At 37.7% G+C, this 21,226-nt stretch overlaps 1 protein-coding gene and 1 pseudogene across 3 annotated transcripts; both read right to left on the bottom strand.

The window, feature by feature from the left end:
- Positions 1–174: 174 nt before the first annotated feature.
- Positions 175–3,776, bottom strand: LOC126788760 (F-box/kelch-repeat protein At3g23880-like). 3 transcript variants are annotated; one of them, XM_050514772.1, is made up of 2 exons: positions 2,468–3,776; positions 175–321 (listed from the first exon to the last, which is right to left on the bottom strand). In XM_050514772.1, exon 1 carries the CDS (start codon positions 3,774–3,776, stop codon positions 2,487–2,489), a length of 1,290 nt encoding a protein of 429 aa, XP_050370729.1. In that variant the 3' UTR covers positions 175–321; positions 2,468–2,486. The 3 variants fall into 3 exon arrangements, with proteins under 3 accessions (XP_050370729.1, XP_050370730.1, XP_050370731.1); XM_050514773.1 differs by having other exon boundaries at positions 2,473–3,776; XM_050514774.1 differs by lacking the exon at positions 175–321 and adding an exon at positions 2,179–2,267.
- A 14,989-nt stretch (positions 3,777–18,765) lies between these two features.
- Positions 18,766–20,506, bottom strand: LOC126788970 (F-box/kelch-repeat protein At3g23880-like; annotated as a pseudogene).
- Between the last annotated feature and the right edge of the window lie 720 nt (positions 20,507–21,226).

Raw genomic sequence — 21,226 nt, 5'->3', positions numbered from 1 at the left:
CATAGAAAACCTTTCAATAGCATATGGTAGAGCAAAGACATTAGAATCATAGTTTTCATAACAAGTAGCAAAGACAAACTTCACCGATATATCTCCATATTCCAAAAACCAACATTTGGATACGTTAAAAAACTTTACCCATTAAATACACAAGAGATCATGTAAACTTCACATCCCTTCTCAAAAGGAAAAGTTCTTCAAAAATCACATCAACTATACCAGTACTGTAGTGCTCATAATAGCATGCTGAAATCGATTCGCAATTCACACTCTCATAGCTATAAAAAACAGTCTCAAAAGCCATTTGCTAATATCTCCAATCTGCACACAGTTGAATGAATAATGAAGTTAACAATTCAACTATTGCTCAAAAAAGATGTACCACACACTCATTCACAAACAGATAGACCAATATCAATGTTGGTTGCATGCATTCCGAAACCCACAAGAGTTATTTCCCATTGAGTCAGTCTACTGACACAGCATGGCAGGACAAAGTCAAGGGAACTTATGTACTTTGCAGTAGAAGAAAATGAAGAATGAATCTGTACTTTGCGGTTGAAGAAGAAAAAGAAGAATGAATAGCTGCTCATAATTCATGTGCAGGCATAATGCAGCATAGAGATACATCCACCCAATAAAGAAACCATGGACATACAGTGTAACTGTGCTAACAAAAAAATTCAAGTTAAAAAAAAATCGACAGAATCCCCAGAAAAACAAGTTGCGACTTGTGACCATTACCCTGTGTCCAAACTTTCAGAGTACTCTCATAGCAGTTTTTAAAGTACTAAGTAAAGCCGTGGTGGTCTAATATTGGTTTCTAGTAACATTATGTGGCTACTAGACAAAGAAGCATCTCATAAATCAAAGCTATGAAGTCTTATCCTGCACTCTGTAGTTGTTCTTTTTAGTCTGAAAATATGTTATAATACTATAGCTCCTCTATACCAGCAACTGATAAAGTGATAAGAAAGTTCAAGGACACTATACTGAATGAGTAATATCAACGGTTCATCTGTGCAAATTCTAAGGTAACACCAGATCCATGTAAAATAAAATGAAAGCGCAAGAAGATAGGCTACTCATCATAACCATGTATGTTTGTCTTTCACGACTTTCTTTCCTAACATGTACCAGTAGGGATAATATTACACTTCTTAAAATCTTGGTTTCATCCATCAAATCTAAGTCACTTAAGAAGATCATATTGTCACCTGAAAAAAAAAAAAAAAAAAACTAGAAACCATGGAGATGCAGTCTATACATTGATAAACAAAGTAACTCTGCAGAAATATGTAGTACTTTGAGTTTCCCACAGTTCAGCATCTCAAATGGTAAACGAGCCTGTTCAAATGGAAAAGAAAAAAGCATGCTTTGTGCCTACATTAGTATTGAAAGTAACAAGTAAAATGAACCATCCCTCAGAACAAAGCTCTATTGCAAGAAAAATCCCCTCCATCAACTCAATTTTTTTACAGTATTTCTACACACAGCAAATGAAAGCATGTCATAGTAAGTATCATGCAAGCACTAGCTTCAATGGTTCCACAGAGACCACAGTCCACTGTCTAAGGTAATACCACGGCCATGCTATATAAAAACACGAAGCTGAAGGACTGGTAACAGAGGCAATCTGACCATGTGAATGACTTAATGCTAATTGCTCTTTTACCTCTTGTATGCCAACCTTATGGTATATTGATATTTTGTTCTGAACTTCTTGTTTATCAGAGTAGGTTTGTCTGATCTGTATTCAACTTAGTTACTACTTTGAGTTGTGAAACGACAGAACAAAGAAGACAATCAGCTAAGGCAGGAATAAGTTTAAACCAAACAATACTAAAAGCAAGTTCACAAGTCACAACAAAACACCAGAAACAAGAGTTTGAATGTGTGATAGTAATTTTCTATTCATGCTAAGCATCAATGAGGCTATTAGAAAATGGACCATCTTACAAATCAAGGCTATATAGTCTACTGCATGAACTATGCTATAGTTTTTTCTTCTTTAATTGTGGTCTGAAACAATGTCAGTTCTATCCACAACAACAACTGAATACAAAAGTTGAAGCACAGATTAGTAATTTCATAAGATCAATAATTCTACGGTCCACTATCTAAGGTAATACTAATTAAGTAACTATAACATAAAAAATGAGACAGCGAGCGGGTAAAAAAAGAAGCATAACCTTCCTTTTTTCCTTCAATGACTTTCTTATCAAACATATATTATCTATCTGAGTCCAGTTTAGTTATGAAGGAACCTATTGAGACAACAAACGTAAGAAAAACAGTTAGCTAAGACAGAAACACATCGCCAAAAACAGAAGTAAAAGCACATTACAAAACAGCAACTTGAGCTAAGAATGAATTCGTAACATAGGACCACTAGGCAAAAGTAGTAAATAAATCAGCACACAGAAAATAGGATGCAAAGAGACATCTGAAAGTAAAGATAATCCACCTTACTTATTCTTGCTCTCTCAGTATGAAGCTGCATCTTCCCTGTCAAGCAAGACAAGGCTCTCTTCGTAAGAGCCAGCAGAGCAAACCTGTCCTCCAGAAATCCCTAAAAGTTTAACCTCTCCACTCACAGTGTCAAGCAATACTAAATCACGGCTATCCCCCAATACCAACACCAGCTCACAACTCCTCCTAAAACACAATGCCTCAGTCAGACTTCTTTTCGGACCTAGGAGGCTGAGAATGTTCAATATAGTCCATGACTTCTCCTCGCTAAATTCTTTCATTACCCAAATATCAACAAAAGGATCACCCTCATTCTCAAACTTCACAAACAGTGCAATAAATTTCCGATCTCCAGAAACAGACAACTTCAACTCCACTGGAAACCCCACAATGAAGCTCATGGGCAACACAATCTCCCCAAATGTCTCACTAGCCACATCAAATGCCAAAACAAAATACGCAATTTCTCCATCTATTGAATGGATAGCTAGCCAGTGAAGTGCCCCATTGACGAAAACCTGGACCCATGAATGCGGCACAACACATGAAGGCAACGTACTGAGCATTCCCCAAGAGCCTGTAACTAGTGAATAAACCTGAGCTAGAGTTCTCGGGTATTTATCACGGGGATCCAAAAGAGTGGTGAGTCTCACAACCTTATAGTCATTACTAGTAGCATCATAACAGAGACCAAGGGAAGCAACATAGTCACCGTGAGTCGAAAACCTCACAGATGGTTTGGGAAGGGTCACGTACTTTCTGACACTAGGGTTCCATATAACAAAGGTGTAGCCATACTCCCCCATATCATCAGCAAGCAAAACCAGCCCATTACAAGTACCCACAAGACGAAAACACCCATTGATCAGCTTTTCCTTAAGAACTACTGGGAATTCAACCTTGCAATACTCACCCCCAGCATCGTTGTTATCATAATGCAGAGAGTAAGAGTCTTGTTTGAAACCAGAGATGTTAACTCTTCCAAAGGACTTGGGAGAGGTGCCTTCACTGTGAACAGTGTGGAGGAGAAGAGGGTGGGTGGCGTTTTGGTCATTGATATTGAGCTTGTGTGTGAGGTGGGTGAGGATGAAGCTTGGGTCTTTGATTGTGGAGTTCCAAGATTTACATACAGAGGTGAACTTGATCAAGGATTTGATGGGTAGTCTGATGAGGATGTTGGGTATGATTTCTTGGGGGAGAGATTGGACCCAATTTGTGAAGACAAGAGAAATGGAGAGACAAAGCTTAGAGATGGATTCAGGGCTCAACAGAGACTTACCTTCATGGCAAAAATCGTCCCACATGGTTGAAAAAGAGTCCGAGACCCAGCGCTCTGGCTGCCTGGAAATGGGAAATGGGAATATGATTGTGCAAGGCTGCCTCCGGTGTTACATTTATTTACTTCAGAATCCTTTAACAGTAAAAAGTTATGATTGATGGATTTTTTATTGTGTGCAATGGAAGAAATATGGTATTTCAAAAAAGAAGAAGAAGTAAACAACCACAAATGTGGCATTTGTAACCTATTGAGGAGATATACTGATGTTGTTTCAAGTTTGGCTTGAAAGTTGTTGCAGTCGCTCTAAGACATGGTTAATACTTAATAGTTTCATACTTCCACCATTTTGAGGGATAAGAGTTTCACTATTTGCCTCAAATAATACCTTATCTTAATTACTGATAACTCTAGAGTTTAACTTGAGTTTTGCTACTGAGACTAAACGCAGGGTTGGATAATCTATCAAATGCTGATTTAGCGTGGAAGATATAGGTTGTTTGAGAATAGTAGATGCAATCATTTAGGAAAGAAAATCTGCAGTACGTAAATAGCAATTCTGGTATAACCAGTACTTCAGTTCAAGTCTAGCAGCAGAGGTAGTCAAAACGTTTCTGAGATTACCCCATATAGTCTTTGACAGTAGTCCGTCCTCCTTATATAAGAGGTAGGCTCTAAGGCTAACTAACTAGATGCTGTGTATTTTCAAGATGTTATGCAATAAAGAACCTGTTAAAGATGATTGGGGAGACAAAATGGTTTGCTCATAATTGGCTTAAATTTTCTGGATACGAACAGAACCATTTACGCATACCACTCTAACAGTCATAACAGATGAATATGGATACTTGATGTAACGAACTAAATTCAGAACAGTAAAATTTTAAAATTTAGAAGGCTAACACTCTACAATAATCTCAATATAATTGAAATTACAATACAACTATTTAATATCTATCCTGAGTTTAAATAACAAACTCAGTTACAATTTCAATCCAAACGCATTGTTTACAATTAAGTATAAATTACAGTTGTAGGATTCACGTGAGACTCACTAAAACTAAAAAACTGAATCAAACAACACATTGTTGACAGCTGCTCGACTTACCAACTACAACTGCGTACAACCTGTGGTACTACCCCCTGCAACATTGATTGGTACACCGAGATTGCAAATACAAACCCGGTCAGCTTCACAGCTGGTATGAGTAAACTGAATATAACTACTCAACATATAAACAACAACAATAACATGCAACAACGACAATAGATAATGCATCACATCTCAATCAAAATTAAATTCTCGACTTAACATTATCATCTCAACAACAATAACATCACACCTAATACTGTAACGACCCCAAAATTTCGAGCTTAAAAACTCAAAATTTCAAAGTCGTGAAACACCAAAACAATCTCAATGAATCGAAATCATTTTAAATGCCACAGCGGATCATTACTGAGTTCTCAATACAACTCAGACGAACCAATTATTACAAACCAAATTTATAATTCAATATTACATAAAAATGGAAATGTAATAATCCTCACAATCTCTCACAAAACCCACAAATAAATCCTCACAAGTTCTCACACAAATCCACAATAGAAACCTCACCACAAGCAGGATAATAAACAACTTCGAGTCTTCAGAGTCGTCCCTCAATTTCCACTAATCGACACCTGCGGAATTATCCCCTACACTATCAAATTGGTGCACCGGGATTGTAAACACAAACCCGGTAAGCTTTACAACTTGTATGAGTAAAATGAAAATATAACTCGCATATCAATATATACGAAAATCCACAAATCAACAAATATAAATGCACTCATGAGTCAATGGACGACCCATCTGGTTGTCCCAAAAATATAAAAATGAAAGTACTCATGAGAAATTGGGCAACCATTCTGTTTACCCAAATGCATTTATAACAGGGGTACTAATGAGCGCTGTTACACCTCTGTTACCCCTCACGAAGTACAACGCCCGACATCGGGCAACCTCCTCGCTACCCAATGTCCGACATCGGGCAACCTCCTCGCTACCCGACGTCCAAAACTATGAGTACTCATGAGCCGATAACCCATCTGTCACCTCACATGCAGTACTCTGGCAGACAGACTAGAGCTCTAACTGTATCTAACTTACACCCGGCCAAAGGCTAGGTTCCGACATGCCAAACACGTCCGAAGACTGGTCCGAAGACATAAACACGTACAATAATCTACTCATTATTTGTACAAATCGCATCAACATGCTCAATATATAATTCTCATCACCACTGTGATCATATTCACAAACGAAATCCTAACAGTATATAATATAGCAAACTGTATATATATGTACCTATTTACCATTTATACAATATATATATAATCCACTATATTATATATATGTCATATTTCATAAACACGTCCGAAGACAAAACGTTTTAACAATTCTCAACATTAAAACCACGTACAATAATCTACTCATTATTTGTACAAATCGCATCAACATGCTCAATATATAATTCTCATCACCACTGTGATCATATTCCCAAATGAAATCCTAACAGTACATAATATAGCAAACTGTATATATATGTACCTATTTACCATTTATACAATATATATATAATCCACTATATTATATACATGTCATATTTCATAAACACGTCCGAAGACAAAACGTTTTAACAATTCTCAACATTAAAACCACGTACAATAATCTACTCATTATTTGTACAAATCGCATCAACATGATCAATATATAATTCGCATCACCACTGTGATCAAATTCCCGAATGAAATCCTAACAGTATAAAATATAGCAACCTATATATATATGTAACTATTTACCATTTATACAATATATATATAAACCACTATATTATATACATGTCATATTTCATTCTTTTAATATTTTGCAAAATCTTGAATCTCCTCAAGGGTAGATTCGTAAATAAGTGAGATTTTACTCACCTTCTTTCTGCGTGCAACTTCCACGACACTGAAAGTAATTTTCTCACTCGTTTCGTCAGTCACCTAATAGCATGATAAATGTTTAGAAAATGATACTTAAAATATCATGTGACGATTTCAGTACAGCTAAATGTTGTTCACAGAACACTGTTCATGTTTTTACTAAAACACTGTTCACAGTTAATGTTTTACTGAAACACTGTCTACTAAAACACTGTTCATAGTACTATTCATGCGTCGTCACTGTTCACCGACCGCCACCAATGATCACCAAAATTCACCACCACAATCTAAATGACATTCCTAACAACTTCCTAGTTCACCACAAAATCTAATTCTGAGCCTAAACACTTCAATTTAATAAGAACTGAAAACCCCCAATTTAAAAACCTAGAATTTCTTTTCTTCGATTCTCCTAGCACACAACGCTTGGGGTTAAATCTTTTAGAGGGTTTGTAGTATGGAAGGAGACCTTCAAAATGAAACTAGAATCGTACCGATTTGTTGCCGGAGGAGGGAGATCCGACGAGTTGAAATTCGGCGAAATATGTTTTTCGGGAAAACTTCCGGGCTTCACCGCTCCTAAACGGCGGCGAGATGGCGGGTGACGCTACCACCAATCGACAGGGGATGCAGCAACCTTTCAAACGTGACCGGTGCGCCGCTCTATGGTGGCCGGACGGTGGAGATCCGGCGGCCCAAAGTTGGCTGCTCGGGAGAGAAATTTCTGGATTTTTTTCGAGATGAACAGTACCCGTGAACAGTACCAATCCGTATTTCTGATTTTTCTCCCCTTTTTCTCTTTAATTCCCATATTTATACTATTTTCTAAAATTGTCCAAATATCTTTTGATTCGTAACTTCTTCATACGAACTCCGATTTAGGCGTGCCACGTGTCCACTAATTCGTATCGACGAGCTCTACGACTTTCATGTAAGAAGTTTCCTAAGAATCCCAATGAGTCAAAAGTCAACTCTTAGACTCGTCAAATTGAACGTTTCCGAACAATTAATATTTCAAACCCTTTCGTTTTCATTCTCGGCTAATAAAATTGGACAATGACCAACTTAATAATATCCGTGAACTCATTGGAAATTAGATATGAATTTTTCGGGTTATTACATTCTACCCCCCTTAAAGAAATTTCGTCCCAAAATTTAAGCGCACTACCCAACCATTAATTCTCAACTTCTTCCCAAAACTTCAATTCACCTTCCCCAATAATTTTCCTCTCTATGATGCCTCCATGAGGCGATCACAGCTCATTTTTCTTCTATCATGGTGTTATATAACTTCAATGTGTCTGCAATGAAATCTAACAATGAGCATGATAACACCCATCCAGGAAAAACCACGACTCGAACATCCCTAATCAAATGCAAAACAAGATGTTCTGCAAAACAAGACCTTTAAGCTATAAGGCGAATTTAGAAACGAACTTCACTATTCAACCAAATTTCAATAGGTCATAACTGCATTTACTTATATAACACACATTGAGTGCCTATGTACAACCTTAGCGTAGGCACATAGCATACCATATGTACATGAACCTGCTAGATGACCTTGCTCCCGTAGAGTCCAGCGTACCCTCGATGTCAACTTCTCTTCCTGTCCACTCTCACCACCCCACTATAGGTGAGCCCTTCAACTAGATGATCACACGGCGCCATCTAATAGTCTTCTCTTAAGGGCAGGATAAGTTCAAATGAATATATTTCACGGTAGGGCATTAGGAGACAAGCTAGACATCGTTGTCTTGAATGTCACCAACTTGTTCAATGAATCTTACAGGTGACTTCTCTTCTATGACAGATCTCACTACGCTATTAAGAATGAGGTTTCGAGGTTAAGTGGTCTACCACATCGACACTACATAATCTCTCTTTACACTGTGTCGCTTTCAAGTCTTAGAAACCAACATTTCCAAGTCTCTCGGACCATTATAGTTTTCAACTACCACATACCTCAAACTTCTTCCAAACAGACAATATGTCACATGTTCTAACATTAATAGCCACATGTGAGCCACCCAAGTTAGCATGCTTGTAATGGAACCCGACCATCGATAGATGATCCTCCCGAAATCTAATGATGCTCTCAACATAGAGACGTCAACATACCCCTTTGTCTAATTCACCAATCCCTTGCGATTAACAGGCTATCCTCATGTCATGGTTAGCTCCTACCACTAAGCATGGTCAAAACTTTCAACATCTAACATGAGTCAAATTAATGGTTAACACATGCCTACTACTTACATCACACATAGTGGTTTTCAAATAAACGTGCTTTATCACGACAATACCTTCATGAGTTCACCACAATGCATCGCTAGAATAACGAACCTACCATTCCTTCCAATCAACACAATAATCTCCTTTCATGATCATCTTATTATAACTATAAAAAGTTGTCGTGCATGATACCCACCCAAGTACCATATTTGTATCGGCAACACGATAAAGAAATCTTAACTCATTGAGTTCACAACCACCACAGAACACCACCTTGGATTAAGAATTACTCTCAAACAGTTCACCAGAGAATCGACTAATATATGCACAAGGCAGTAGAGAACCTCTACCGCCACCACAAGAGTGACGCATCACGCATCCTACCACCCTCACTAAAACTTACCGTCGAAAATTAATTACAGCTTCCTGCTTCCATGAGTGGTATGCCACAATTTGCGGTTCAGACAAAGAAGGTATTTATCTCCCAACGGTGGAACATGAAAATTAGGTGAACTTTACAGCGCAAAGTCCAACATGACCACAACTGAGATATACTTTACCCCTGGTTCATACATGCCTCAAATGCATGACATACGGTCCCACACAAACGCCCCAGTGGCATCATCTAAAGTATTGGTTTCCCCCTACCGTTGTAGTACTAATAAGTTTAGTAATTACTTCAACAGAACCCGATATTAGGTCCACCATCTCCTCAAAACTAACCCAAAATGATCGGTATACCACCACTCTAAACAGTTGTTTCTTTACTTTCATTAAGAACCCTCATGGCCAACGTATTCGGCCAAAATAACTTCTCTGCAAGCAGCAATATAATTGATTACTCTTTATCGTAAAATTTATCCCTTGTTGAACACTTCAGTCAACTTCGCCTTATCCAACAATAAACAATCTGATGCATAGAGGGAAAAGAACCTCAAAGTCTCCAACACTAACACCACTTGCACTTGAAAAGAAAATTTAGTCCTCAACCATTTCCTTACCAGTTGGAAGGTGCTTGTCACGACAAATTCGTTAAAACACCACTAAGCTAAGGTCATCTCATACCTTACCTTCAATAGAGTTACTTCACCGCCATTGCGTCTCGTTTGGACTTGTGGTATTGTGAAGTTCCAATCCCCAACACCAAAATGATTAAATCCTGAAAGATCAGTGTTCTCAATTAAATGCTCATCTAGCAAAATAATTAATTCATGACGTCATAATGAAATTTCTCTAACACATTAGATTTCTTGCTCAGCCAAGAACATTGTGTAACTTCAATTGTCAATGTCCGAAACAAAACGAGTTTGGAACGCAACAACAACGTAATGTGAATCTCAATTCGATAATTGTATCACCACCTTAAGGATGTATCACTCACCCTACCACTCTGTTACAAATAATGTTAGAAATGCTAATCTCGAAAATTTTCGTTAAACTACCTCCATCATATGGTCTTTACATCCCTTTACCTTGAACATAATACTTCAACTTAGAATAGTCGCATAACGAAAATCCAGTCCTCAACATTGTAACACTGAATATCCCTCAATATAAGGACAACGCTCTCCATCAAGACTTCTTGACTCTGCCCTGATGGAAATGTATATACTCAAACCAGTTAACATTCCAGTAACTTCTTCACCCTGAATTGATGGTAATTGGACCTCATGTCAAACTCAGAGAGTATTGTAGCCCTTCTAAGCTGATCGCACAAGTCATCTATTCTTTAAGCTCATTCTGTCCCATCCCATACAGCGCCTTCGATACAGATATTATAACAAGTACATCGTCAATAAAGAAATCGACAACCCTCCAAGAAGGTAAACTCAGTATCTCCTGAAATGTCTCACTATACTCGGATATCACAACAATGTCTGTGATAGCGACTTCCAGATCCACAGACTCAACATGTCCCAAGACTCAAGCTCTCATGGCATTATCCGACTTGAGGCAAAGATAACGAAACACTGGTTTCTTGGGTCTATGAATGAACCCACCATGTCAAAACAATCAATCACCGCGTATTGCGGACTCAACCAATCAATTCCTATGATCACATCATAGGTGTGATCCAGAATCACGATCAAATAAGCAGAGAACTTCTCCACCTCCAATCACAATAGGACAAGCCTTTCATTGTCTCTAATTCGAGGAACACTCCAAACGCGAAGTGACACATAAAGAGTTTCTCATAGATGTAGGAATCAATCCTAACATCTCCTCTACAGAACTAACAATAAAAGAGTGTCGATATCATCTTCTTCTCTTTCTCAGAGTACTCAATCATCTCAAAGTAGATTCCGATGTTCTCGATCCAGTGGTCCGCTACCACATGATCCAAGCCTCCATGAAATATCGGTGCTGACAGACCATTAAAGTCCTTGATCAACTTAACACACGACTATCGTCTCTAATGACAGCAGTAGGGTCAACCTGTTTTGCCCGTGAAGCAGCCTTCTCGTAAAGGTTCTCCATATTGCGGACTCGGCCTGCAACCCTACCTCGGCTGCGACTTCTCGTCCGTCCTCGGCCTTGTCCATGTATAATAATATACTCATTATTTGTACAAATTGCATCAACATGCTCAATATATAATTCTCATCACCACTGTGATCATCTTCACAAACGAAATCCTAACAATATATAATATAGCAAACTGTATATATATGTACATATTTACCATTTATACAATATATATATAATCCACTATATTATATACATATCATATTTCATAAACACGTCCGAAGACAAAACGTTTTAACAATTATCAACATTAAAACCACGTACAATAATCTACTCATTATTTGTACAAATCGCATCAACATGCTCAATATATAATTCTCATCACCACTGTGATCATATTCCCAAATGAAATCCTAACAGTACATAATATAGCAAACTGTATATATATGTACCTATTTACCATTTATACAATATATATATAATCCACTATATTATATACATGTCATATTTCATAAACACGTCCGAAGACCAAATGTTTTAACAATTCTGAACATTAAAACCACGTACAATAATCTACTCATTATTTGTACAAATCGCATCAACATGCTCAATATATAATTCGCATCACCACTGTGATCAAATTTCCGAATGAAATCCTAACAGTATAAAATATAGCAACCTATATATATTTGTACCTATTTACCATTTATACAATATATATATAAACCACTATATTATATACATGTCATATTTCATTCTTTTAATATTTTGCAAAATCTTGAATCTCCGCAAGAGTAGATTCGTAAACAAGTGAGATTTTACTCACCTTCTTTCCTGCGTGCAACTTCCACGACACTGAAAGTAATTTCCTCACTCGTTTCGTCAGTCGCCTAATAGCATGATAAATGCTTAGAAAATGATACTTAAAATATCATGTGACGATTTCAGTACAGCTAAATGTTGTTCATAAAACATTGTTCACAGAACACTGTTCATGTTTTTACTAAAACACTGTTCACATTTTACTGTTTTGCCATGGCAATGTTCACAGTTAATGTTTTACTGAAACACTGTTTACTAAAAACACTGTTCATAGTACTATTCATGCGTCGTCACTGTTCACCGACCGCCACCAATGATCACCAAAATTCACCACCACAATTTAAATGACATTCCTAACAACTTCCTAGTTCACCACAAAGTCTAATTCTGAGCCTAAACACTTCAATTTAACAAGAACCGAAAAACCCCAATTTTAAAACCTATAATTTCTTTTCTTCGATTCTCCTAGCACACAACGATTGGGGTTAAATCTTTTGGAGGGTTTGTAGTATGGAATGAGACTTTCAAAATGAAACAAGAATCGTACTGATTTGTTACTAGAGGAGGGAGATCCGACGAGTTGAAATTCGGCGAAATATGCTTTTCGGGAGAACTTCCGGGCTTCACCGCTCCTAAATGGCGGCGAGATGGCGGGTGACGCTACCACCAATCGACAGGGGATGCAGCAACCTTTCAAACGTGACCGGTGCGCCGCTCTATGGTGGCCGGACGGTGGAGATCCGGCGGCCCAAAGTCGGCTGCTCGGTAGAGAAATTTCTAGATTTTTTTTCGAGGTGAACAGTACCCGTGAACAGTACCAATCCGTATTTCTGATTTTCTCCCCTTTTTCTCTTTAATTCCCCTATTTATACTATTTTCCAAAATTGTCCAAATATTTTTTGATTCGTAACTTCTTCATACGAACTCCGATTTAGGTGTGCCACGTGTCCACTAATTCGTATCGACGAGCTCTACGACTTTCATGTAAGAAGTTTCCTAAGAATCCCAATGAATCAAAAGTCAACTCTTAGACTCGTCAAATTAAACGTTTCCGAACAATTAATATTTCAAACTCTTTCGTTTTCATTCTCGGCTAATAAAATTGGACAATGACCAACTTAATAATATCCGTGAGCTCATTGGAAATTAGATATGATTTTTTCGGGTTATTACAAATACACATCCTATAACACTCTCCACCTCTTACTCAAGGTTCAACACACACCACTAAACGAGAAAATAATTAGTGAATCCTGCAAGAAATCATAGTTCAGGAATTCACGTATAATAAGAAGAAAAGCACATAAGAAGATAAGTGATTCTTGCATAATATCTTAGTTCAGAAATCACTTAACAAACAATAAGATACAAGAGATAAGTAAACAAACAACAAACACAACAAAATACAAACAAAGGAAATGTAACAAATAACATTTCACTTAACATGTGTACTCATGAGACCTGGGCAGCCCACCTGGCTACCCAAATATTATTTTAAAACATGTGTACTCATGAGACCCGGGCAGCTCACCTGGTTACCCCTCATACAGTACAAGGCAGACAAACTAGAGCTCTAACTGATCGTAACCAACACCCGGCCAAAGGCTTGGTTCCCGATTTAAATGCTATCACCGTCCGAAGAACAGAAAACGTTTTAATAAGACTCAATATTAAAACTACGTACAATATATATCAATCTATACATGATATATATGCACACCACAAACAACACGTACAATATATATCAATCTACGCATGATATATATGCACACCACTAAATAAGAAAACAATTAGTGAATCCTGCAGGAAAGCATAGTTCATGAATTCACATATAACAAGAAGAAATAAGATAAGAAAAGTGTAATCCCTGCATAATAACTTAATTCAGGAGATTACACTGCACATAAGAACAATTAGTGATTCCTGCAGAATAACGTAGTTCAGGAAGTCACTTATCAAACAGGCAAATCTAAGAAATAAGAATCATACATCATAATCATTTAACATAGTTCTTAACCATTAACCCTTTTTAAAACCATAATAATAAAATCATGGTTTACTTACCCATGGACCGTAGTCGATCAAGTTTATATATCTTGAAAACAAAACATATTTATCAAGATTTACTAGGTTAATGGCCCTGAGACTATGTCAACACCCTTACTACTACAAATAACAAATAATATAAAACAACTCACCTTTAACATGACCCTCCTATCCAACAACCTTTCAAACTATTTTACTAAAATTCCATTTTTTTACTTACCCATGGATCGTTGACGATTAAGTCCATGTATTTTCAAAATAATTATATTTTTAGAACGATTTTAAGGTTGGTGGATCAAGAACCCTACTAACAGGTACATCAACACTAACACAATGTCAAAACATTCAACCTTGGGCCGCCACTATGCGAGATACACACACTCACCAATATTTTACCATCAAGGCCGCCACTAAAGGCAAAACACATTGACACTCACCACATGTCACTTGGCGAAACCACAAAAGCACAACATCAATACTACTCACACCACTCCATTCAAACATCAATAATACCGGAATGTACATTTTTCTTCCCTTTCGGCTAACAAAACACTCATACACTACAATTATCCTCCACAAAACTCCAATTTACCGAGAGGTACATTTTATTTTCTCTCGGTCTCATCCTCCACAATCAATATAATCTAACAAAACGCGCACAATATCTCAATGTGATAAATAAAATATAACAACACATAAACAATGGAATTATATGCACGATTTCATTATCACTTAGAGGTATTTATATATATATATATATATATATATATACAAATCTCATAACATACAAACAATCAACGCATACTAAATACGCCTAGTTACCGCCATGGGTAACTAGCTTAACATGAGGTTTACTCACCTTTTCGCTCCCGCTAGCAACTTGCAACCTCAAGTAAGATTCACTCACTTGGTTAAACGAACTCCAAGTACCTAAGTGACACAAGTCTCACTCAGTAAACCACCAAACCGAGAATAGTCTAACTCCCGAAACAACCAACAACAAATTCAACCTAAAAACACCAAACCTTTAACAACAACTAATTTACTAAAGAATTAACCTAACACATGCAAATGACCTATGTAAACGCTTATATTGACGAACACATCACAATGGAGTAAACCATTACTCTAAAACATAACCCAACACACCGCTACACGCCGCCAACAGTGGCGGCACTACCATTGTTCCGGTGACCACCAATGATCACCAAAATTTACCACGACACTTTAAACAATATTTTCAACAACTTTCTAGTTGACAACAAAGTCTAAATCCAAGCCTAAACAGTCAAATCGTCGAAGAACATAAAATTGACACTATTCACAGAACCTAGAAAAAGAAATCGTCGATTCTCCTCGGGTGAACAGTAACCGAGCTGATTTTGGGAAAATTTTATTTTTTTAATTTCTAATCTTCTCTTCTTCGTTTTATACTCATTCCAAAATCGGAAACCAAACTTCCGTTGCTAACAACTTTCACATACAACATCCGATTAAATCGTGCTGTGCATTTCGAATTCGTATTGACGAACTCTACGACTTTCATGAAGGAAGTTTTCTGAAAAGAGTGACGGATTAAAAGTCAACTCTTGGGTCAAATGAACTAAATCAAATAACACACATTTGGCTCTCGAAACCAATTTCTACTTCGAACAACGACAAAATAAAAGGCGTAAAATGTGAATTCAATTAAATTATCATTAAACAAATAATATTGAAAATTCGGGTTATTACACTTGTAGCTAATCACTAAACTGATAATGTAAAGTCTACACATAAGCCTCTAATAAACAGTAAACACAGTTCTTTCTGGCTAATAGGCAATAGCAATATAACAAAGATAACATTGCGTATCTACTGGGGGAAGATTCATCACAAGGCGGCATAGAAAATTCATATTTAAAGCAATGTCTACAGATATTACATGGAAATTTAGATAGACTGACTTCAAAAATTCAGACGGTAGATGTAGTAGTCATAACATATGAAAATCATTTGCCAATATCTCCCACCTGCAAAAAGTTGAATGAATGAAGTTTAACAATTATTGCTTTAGCAAGATGTATGCCCACACGCGCGCGCGCGCGTATATGAACCAATGGATACAAAATCCCACGATATAAATTTTTCACAGAACTGGATATGTATATATTTGGATCTAGGATACCCTCAATACTTTATTTTCCATCAAGTCTATCGATATGGCATGTCAAAAGAAACTGAAGGGAGGGCTTTACAGTTGAAGGCAGATGTGTAGAATGAATAGTTGCTCATAATTTCCAAGGCTTATGTAGCATGAGGACATTTCGACCCAACAATTTTAACCATGAAAACAATCTGCAGAAATATAATAACTTGTGACCGTTATTATGCTCTACAATCAGAGAACTGATGTTGCAGTTTTGTAGTACAAAATGGTCTTCTATGGTCTAATATTTGCTACATAAGCATACATTATGGTGATGCCTACTCAAATGGGAAATTATCAAGTACACATCATCAACTGCCACTGAATGTGACCAGTTAAGGTTGTAGGAATGTATGATATAATCCCTCACTTTACTTAAATATGCAGTACCATGTGTGCCGTTCCTGAGTTCAAAGCAATAGACTAGAAGACTAAAAAAAACTTCGTTGCACCGTGAAGACAACCTTTTCATATGTCAAACACCTGAAGCAGAGACAGCAATTATATATATATATAAAAAAACACTTCTCAACAATGTTATTGGTTATATAAGAAAATATTAGAGTTCAGCAAACTTTTCCAACGACTTGGGAGGGTGAAAGTAAATTTCTACTGACGCTAAGCATCAACGGGGGTTATGAAGCTATAAGAAAATGGACCATCTTACAGATCAAGGCTACAAAGTCTACTGCATGAACTATGCTATGGTTTCTTTTCTTTTCTTTTTTGTTTGTTTATGAAACTATGTTATAGTCCTATCCACAGCAGCAAATAAATACAAAAGCACAAGCACCTTTGTAATAACCCGAATTTTCAAGTTAATTTCTTATAATTTCTTGTAAATTATTAGACTTGGTATTTTGAGTAATTTCACATTCTACACCTTCTCGTTTGTGGTCATTACGAAATGAAAGTGATTTCGGAAATTAAAGGTTGAAAAACATTATGTTTTGTAATAATCCGAATTTTCGAGTTTAATTTCTTTTAATTTCTTGTAAATTATTATGCCTGGTAATTCGGGTAAAATCAAATTCTACACCTTCTCGTCGAAATTTTTATGAAATGGAAGTGATTTCAGAAATTTAAGGTTGAAAAACGTTACGTTTTCAGTGGCTCAAGAGTTGACTTTTAATCCGTCGCTCATCTCTGAAAACTTTCTTCATGAAAGTCGTAGAACTCGTCGTTACGAGTTCGTAAACATGCGGCAAGCCTTAATAAGATATCGCGTTTGAAAGTTGTTAACAACGAAAGTTTGGTTGCCGACCCGCAACTTTCCTTTTTTCCCGGACCCCTATTTTTGTACCGAGCTTCTTCTCCGGCGATCTCCCTCCTCCGGCAGTTGTGTTCGATCACTGGTAGTGGCACCATACCCTGCGCCGTGTTTCATCCGCCACTGAGAGAGCACAACTGTGGCACCGTCGAGGTTGGGGCACGAGGGGCTCGAATCGAGTTGTTTCATCTCTAATTTTCAACCTCCAATCTAGGTTTTTGTGACGGCGTTTCCGGGCGGATTAGAGCTAACTGCAGGTATGGTTACGATCTACTCCTTGTGATCTACGTTTTTTATGTTGAAAGTTTTGTGATTTGTTGAAGTTTAGGTGACGGTGGGGGTGGTTGTGATGTTCTGCCGCCACCTAGGGTGGCGCGTGGGAGGAGGTGCGGTGGCAGAGAGTGGGTATTAGCCCCTAGAACGGTGGTAGAAACAAAATTGGTTGGTTTTGATGACTGCAAGTGAGGTTACGTACGACTGTTTAGGCGGCGTGTGAGCCCCCACGCCCGGCGGTCTAGGGTGGTGTATGAACAATGATTTGTGTACAGTAATTCGTGAGCCGTGACAAATTTATAGTAAGTTAGTAACATGACCAATTCGACCGTCAAGTGTGTAAGGTAAAACCAAGCAAATAACATAATATAAAACTACGAGTAGCCTAACTATGTTTGTTTGTCTTTAACGAGTATCTTTCCAAATTTACACTATCCAAAGATTTTATTATTCTTTCGTTATAACTTGATTTCATCCATCAAATCAATCTATTGTAACAACAGAAGTAAGAAAAGCAGTCAGCTAAGACAAAAAGACGTACTTTAAAATAGAAAAAAAGACAATAAAACCAATAACAACTTGAGCGAAGAACATAATGACTTTGTAACAAAGGAGCACTAGGCAAAAGTAGTCCAACAAAAGCACACAAAGGTTGCAAAAATTATTGGCAGAGGCATCTGAACAATAGTAAACCAGAAAGATTGTGTCATTTGTGTGTTAGAAAACCCACCATCTCTATTCTTTCCCTCAGTACGAATATGCATCTTTCTTGTAGAGCAAGACAAGGTTCTCTTGATAAAAGTCAACAGAGAAACCCTGATCTCCGAAAATCCCCAAATGTTTCAACTCTTTACTCACTATGTCAAGTGAAACCAGCTCATGGCTATCCTCAAGTACCAACAACACTTGACCAATCCTCCTAAAAAACAATGCTTTGGGCAAACTCATTTCAGGACCTTGTGGAGTGTGAACCATCAACTTTGTCCATGTATTCTCCTTACTATACTCTCCCATTAACCAAATCTCAATAGAACAACCACCCTGCTTCTCATGCCTCACAAACAAAGCAATAGATTTTCTATCTTGAGAAACAGACAATGACATTGTCAAGTCCACTGACTCTTCAAATTTGAAGCTTTTGGGCAGCATTATCTCTCCAAATGACTCATCAGCCACATCAAATGTCAAAACAAAATAGCTCATACTCCCGTAATGGAGAGCCACCCAGTGAAGTGCCCCATCGACAAAAACCTGAACAACAGATTCAACAAGACATTCAGGAGCACGAATAAGGTCTCCCCAAGAGCCCTATGCAATTGCATAAACCTGAGCAAAAGCCGGCCAATTAGGCTGGTAAAAAAGAGTGGCATTTCTCACAACCTTATAGTCCTTACCAACAGAATCATAACCAAGACCAATGGTAGCCTCATAGGTTTCATTCAACCCAGACATCAAACTGGGCTTGGGAAGGGTCACATACTTTCTTATACTAAGGTTCCACACAACAAAACTGTAGCCATGATCCTTCAAAACATCAGTAAACAAAACCAACCCATTACAAGTACCCACAATCAATGTTTTCAAAGACGAAAGCGAAGGCGAAAGCGACTAAGGGTCGCCTCGCTAAGACGAAGCGATAAGGCGATAAGGCGATCGCCTTTCCAATAAATATTAATTTAATTAAAAATATATATATTAGTCTTAAACAACATTAGACACACATAAATAATTTTTTTTCACTATAATAGAGGATGTACTTTTCTAAGTATCAAAGCAGCCCAATCAAAGGCCAACAAAAAACCCATACGGTGAAGCCCAAGGGTCCAAATAACATAAAAAGGGGTTCATCACGTGTGAGATTAGAAAACGACGCCGTTTGTGGAAAATAAAATCAGATTCGGTTGTCTTCAACCTCTAGCTCCGCCCCCAAGCTTCGCATTCTGAGAAAAAACACCGCCCCGACGCCTTGGCGGTCGCCTTTGCAACAGTGAGGCGGCCGCCTTTGCAACAGTGAGGCGGCGATCGTCCCGGCGAGGCTTTTCCCTCCCGCCCCGCACCAAAGTGCACATCGGCAACGCCTCGGTGTCGCCTTATTGCCCGCAACACGAAAACACCCATTGATCAGTTCTTCCCTAATAACTACTAGAAGTTCAATCTGGCCATACACTGTAAAAGCATTGTTATCATAATACAAAGAGAAGGGGTTTTCTCTGAGCCCAGTGTGGAGGAGAATGAGGTGATTGGAGTTGAGCTTATGGGTGAGGTGGGTGTGAATAAAGTTGGGGTGTTTGATGGTGGAGTTCCAAGGTTCACAGACATAGGTGAATTTGATTAATTTAATGGGTAGTCTGATGAGGATGTTTAATATGATTTCTTGAGGGAAATGTTTGAGCCAGTTCGTGATGAAATGAGAAATCGACAAATTAAGCTTAGAGGTGGATTCAGGGCTCAACAAAGACTTACCTTCAAAGCAGTATTCATCCCACATCGTGAAAATGAGAATGTGAGAGAGAGAGAGAGAGAGAGAGAGAGTGCCCCAGTGGAATTCAGAAGAGAATTAAGGATAATGATTGTTCAAAATTGCAAAGCTTGATGGGTCAGTCCCTCCTTAACGGAGGTGAGAAATCATGTGGTGAATTACACATGAAGAAAGCATGAGGAACTATTTTTTTGGTGACCCATTAATTGAAGAAGTTATAGCTATATAGTAGAGCTATAGGATGGAGTTGATTTTGAAGAAACTTGGAGCAACTTTTGTTAAAGGTAAGAAACAAAGTTACAACCTTAAAGTGGTGGTGGCTGAAATGTTTGACGAATGCATGGAGAAGCATGAATGGTGCATACAAACATTGAAGCTTGAAAAAAAGGAAGAAGTTTGAATTCTCTTCCTTGTGCATGAACATATTGGATTTGCATGGGAAATTCATGAAAAGGTTTGCCTATATAAAAGCATGAGAAGTGGTGCAATTGTTATACCATACTGGATCCGGAGAGATCATCTTGTGCGTTATCAAGAGTAAGAGATAGAGAGAAAACTCTAAGTAGAGAGTTTTGTGTGTGTAGCAAAATAAAGTGAGTGTGAGAGTGTATCCCTTCAAGTATGAGTCTTGAAGTAGTGTTTCTCTCGGTGTAACCTTTCTCGTATAGTAAAGGTTTTTTATTGTTGCTACCCTGTTAACGTAGACACTTTGCCGAATCACGTTAAATC

This window comes from Argentina anserina, chromosome 3 (genome assembly GCF_933775445.1).
Source record: "Argentina anserina chromosome 3, drPotAnse1.1, whole genome shotgun sequence".
Classification (NCBI taxonomy): domain Eukaryota; kingdom Viridiplantae; phylum Streptophyta; class Magnoliopsida; order Rosales; family Rosaceae; genus Argentina; species Argentina anserina.
This window is presented reverse-complemented; position numbering and strand designations above follow the sequence as displayed.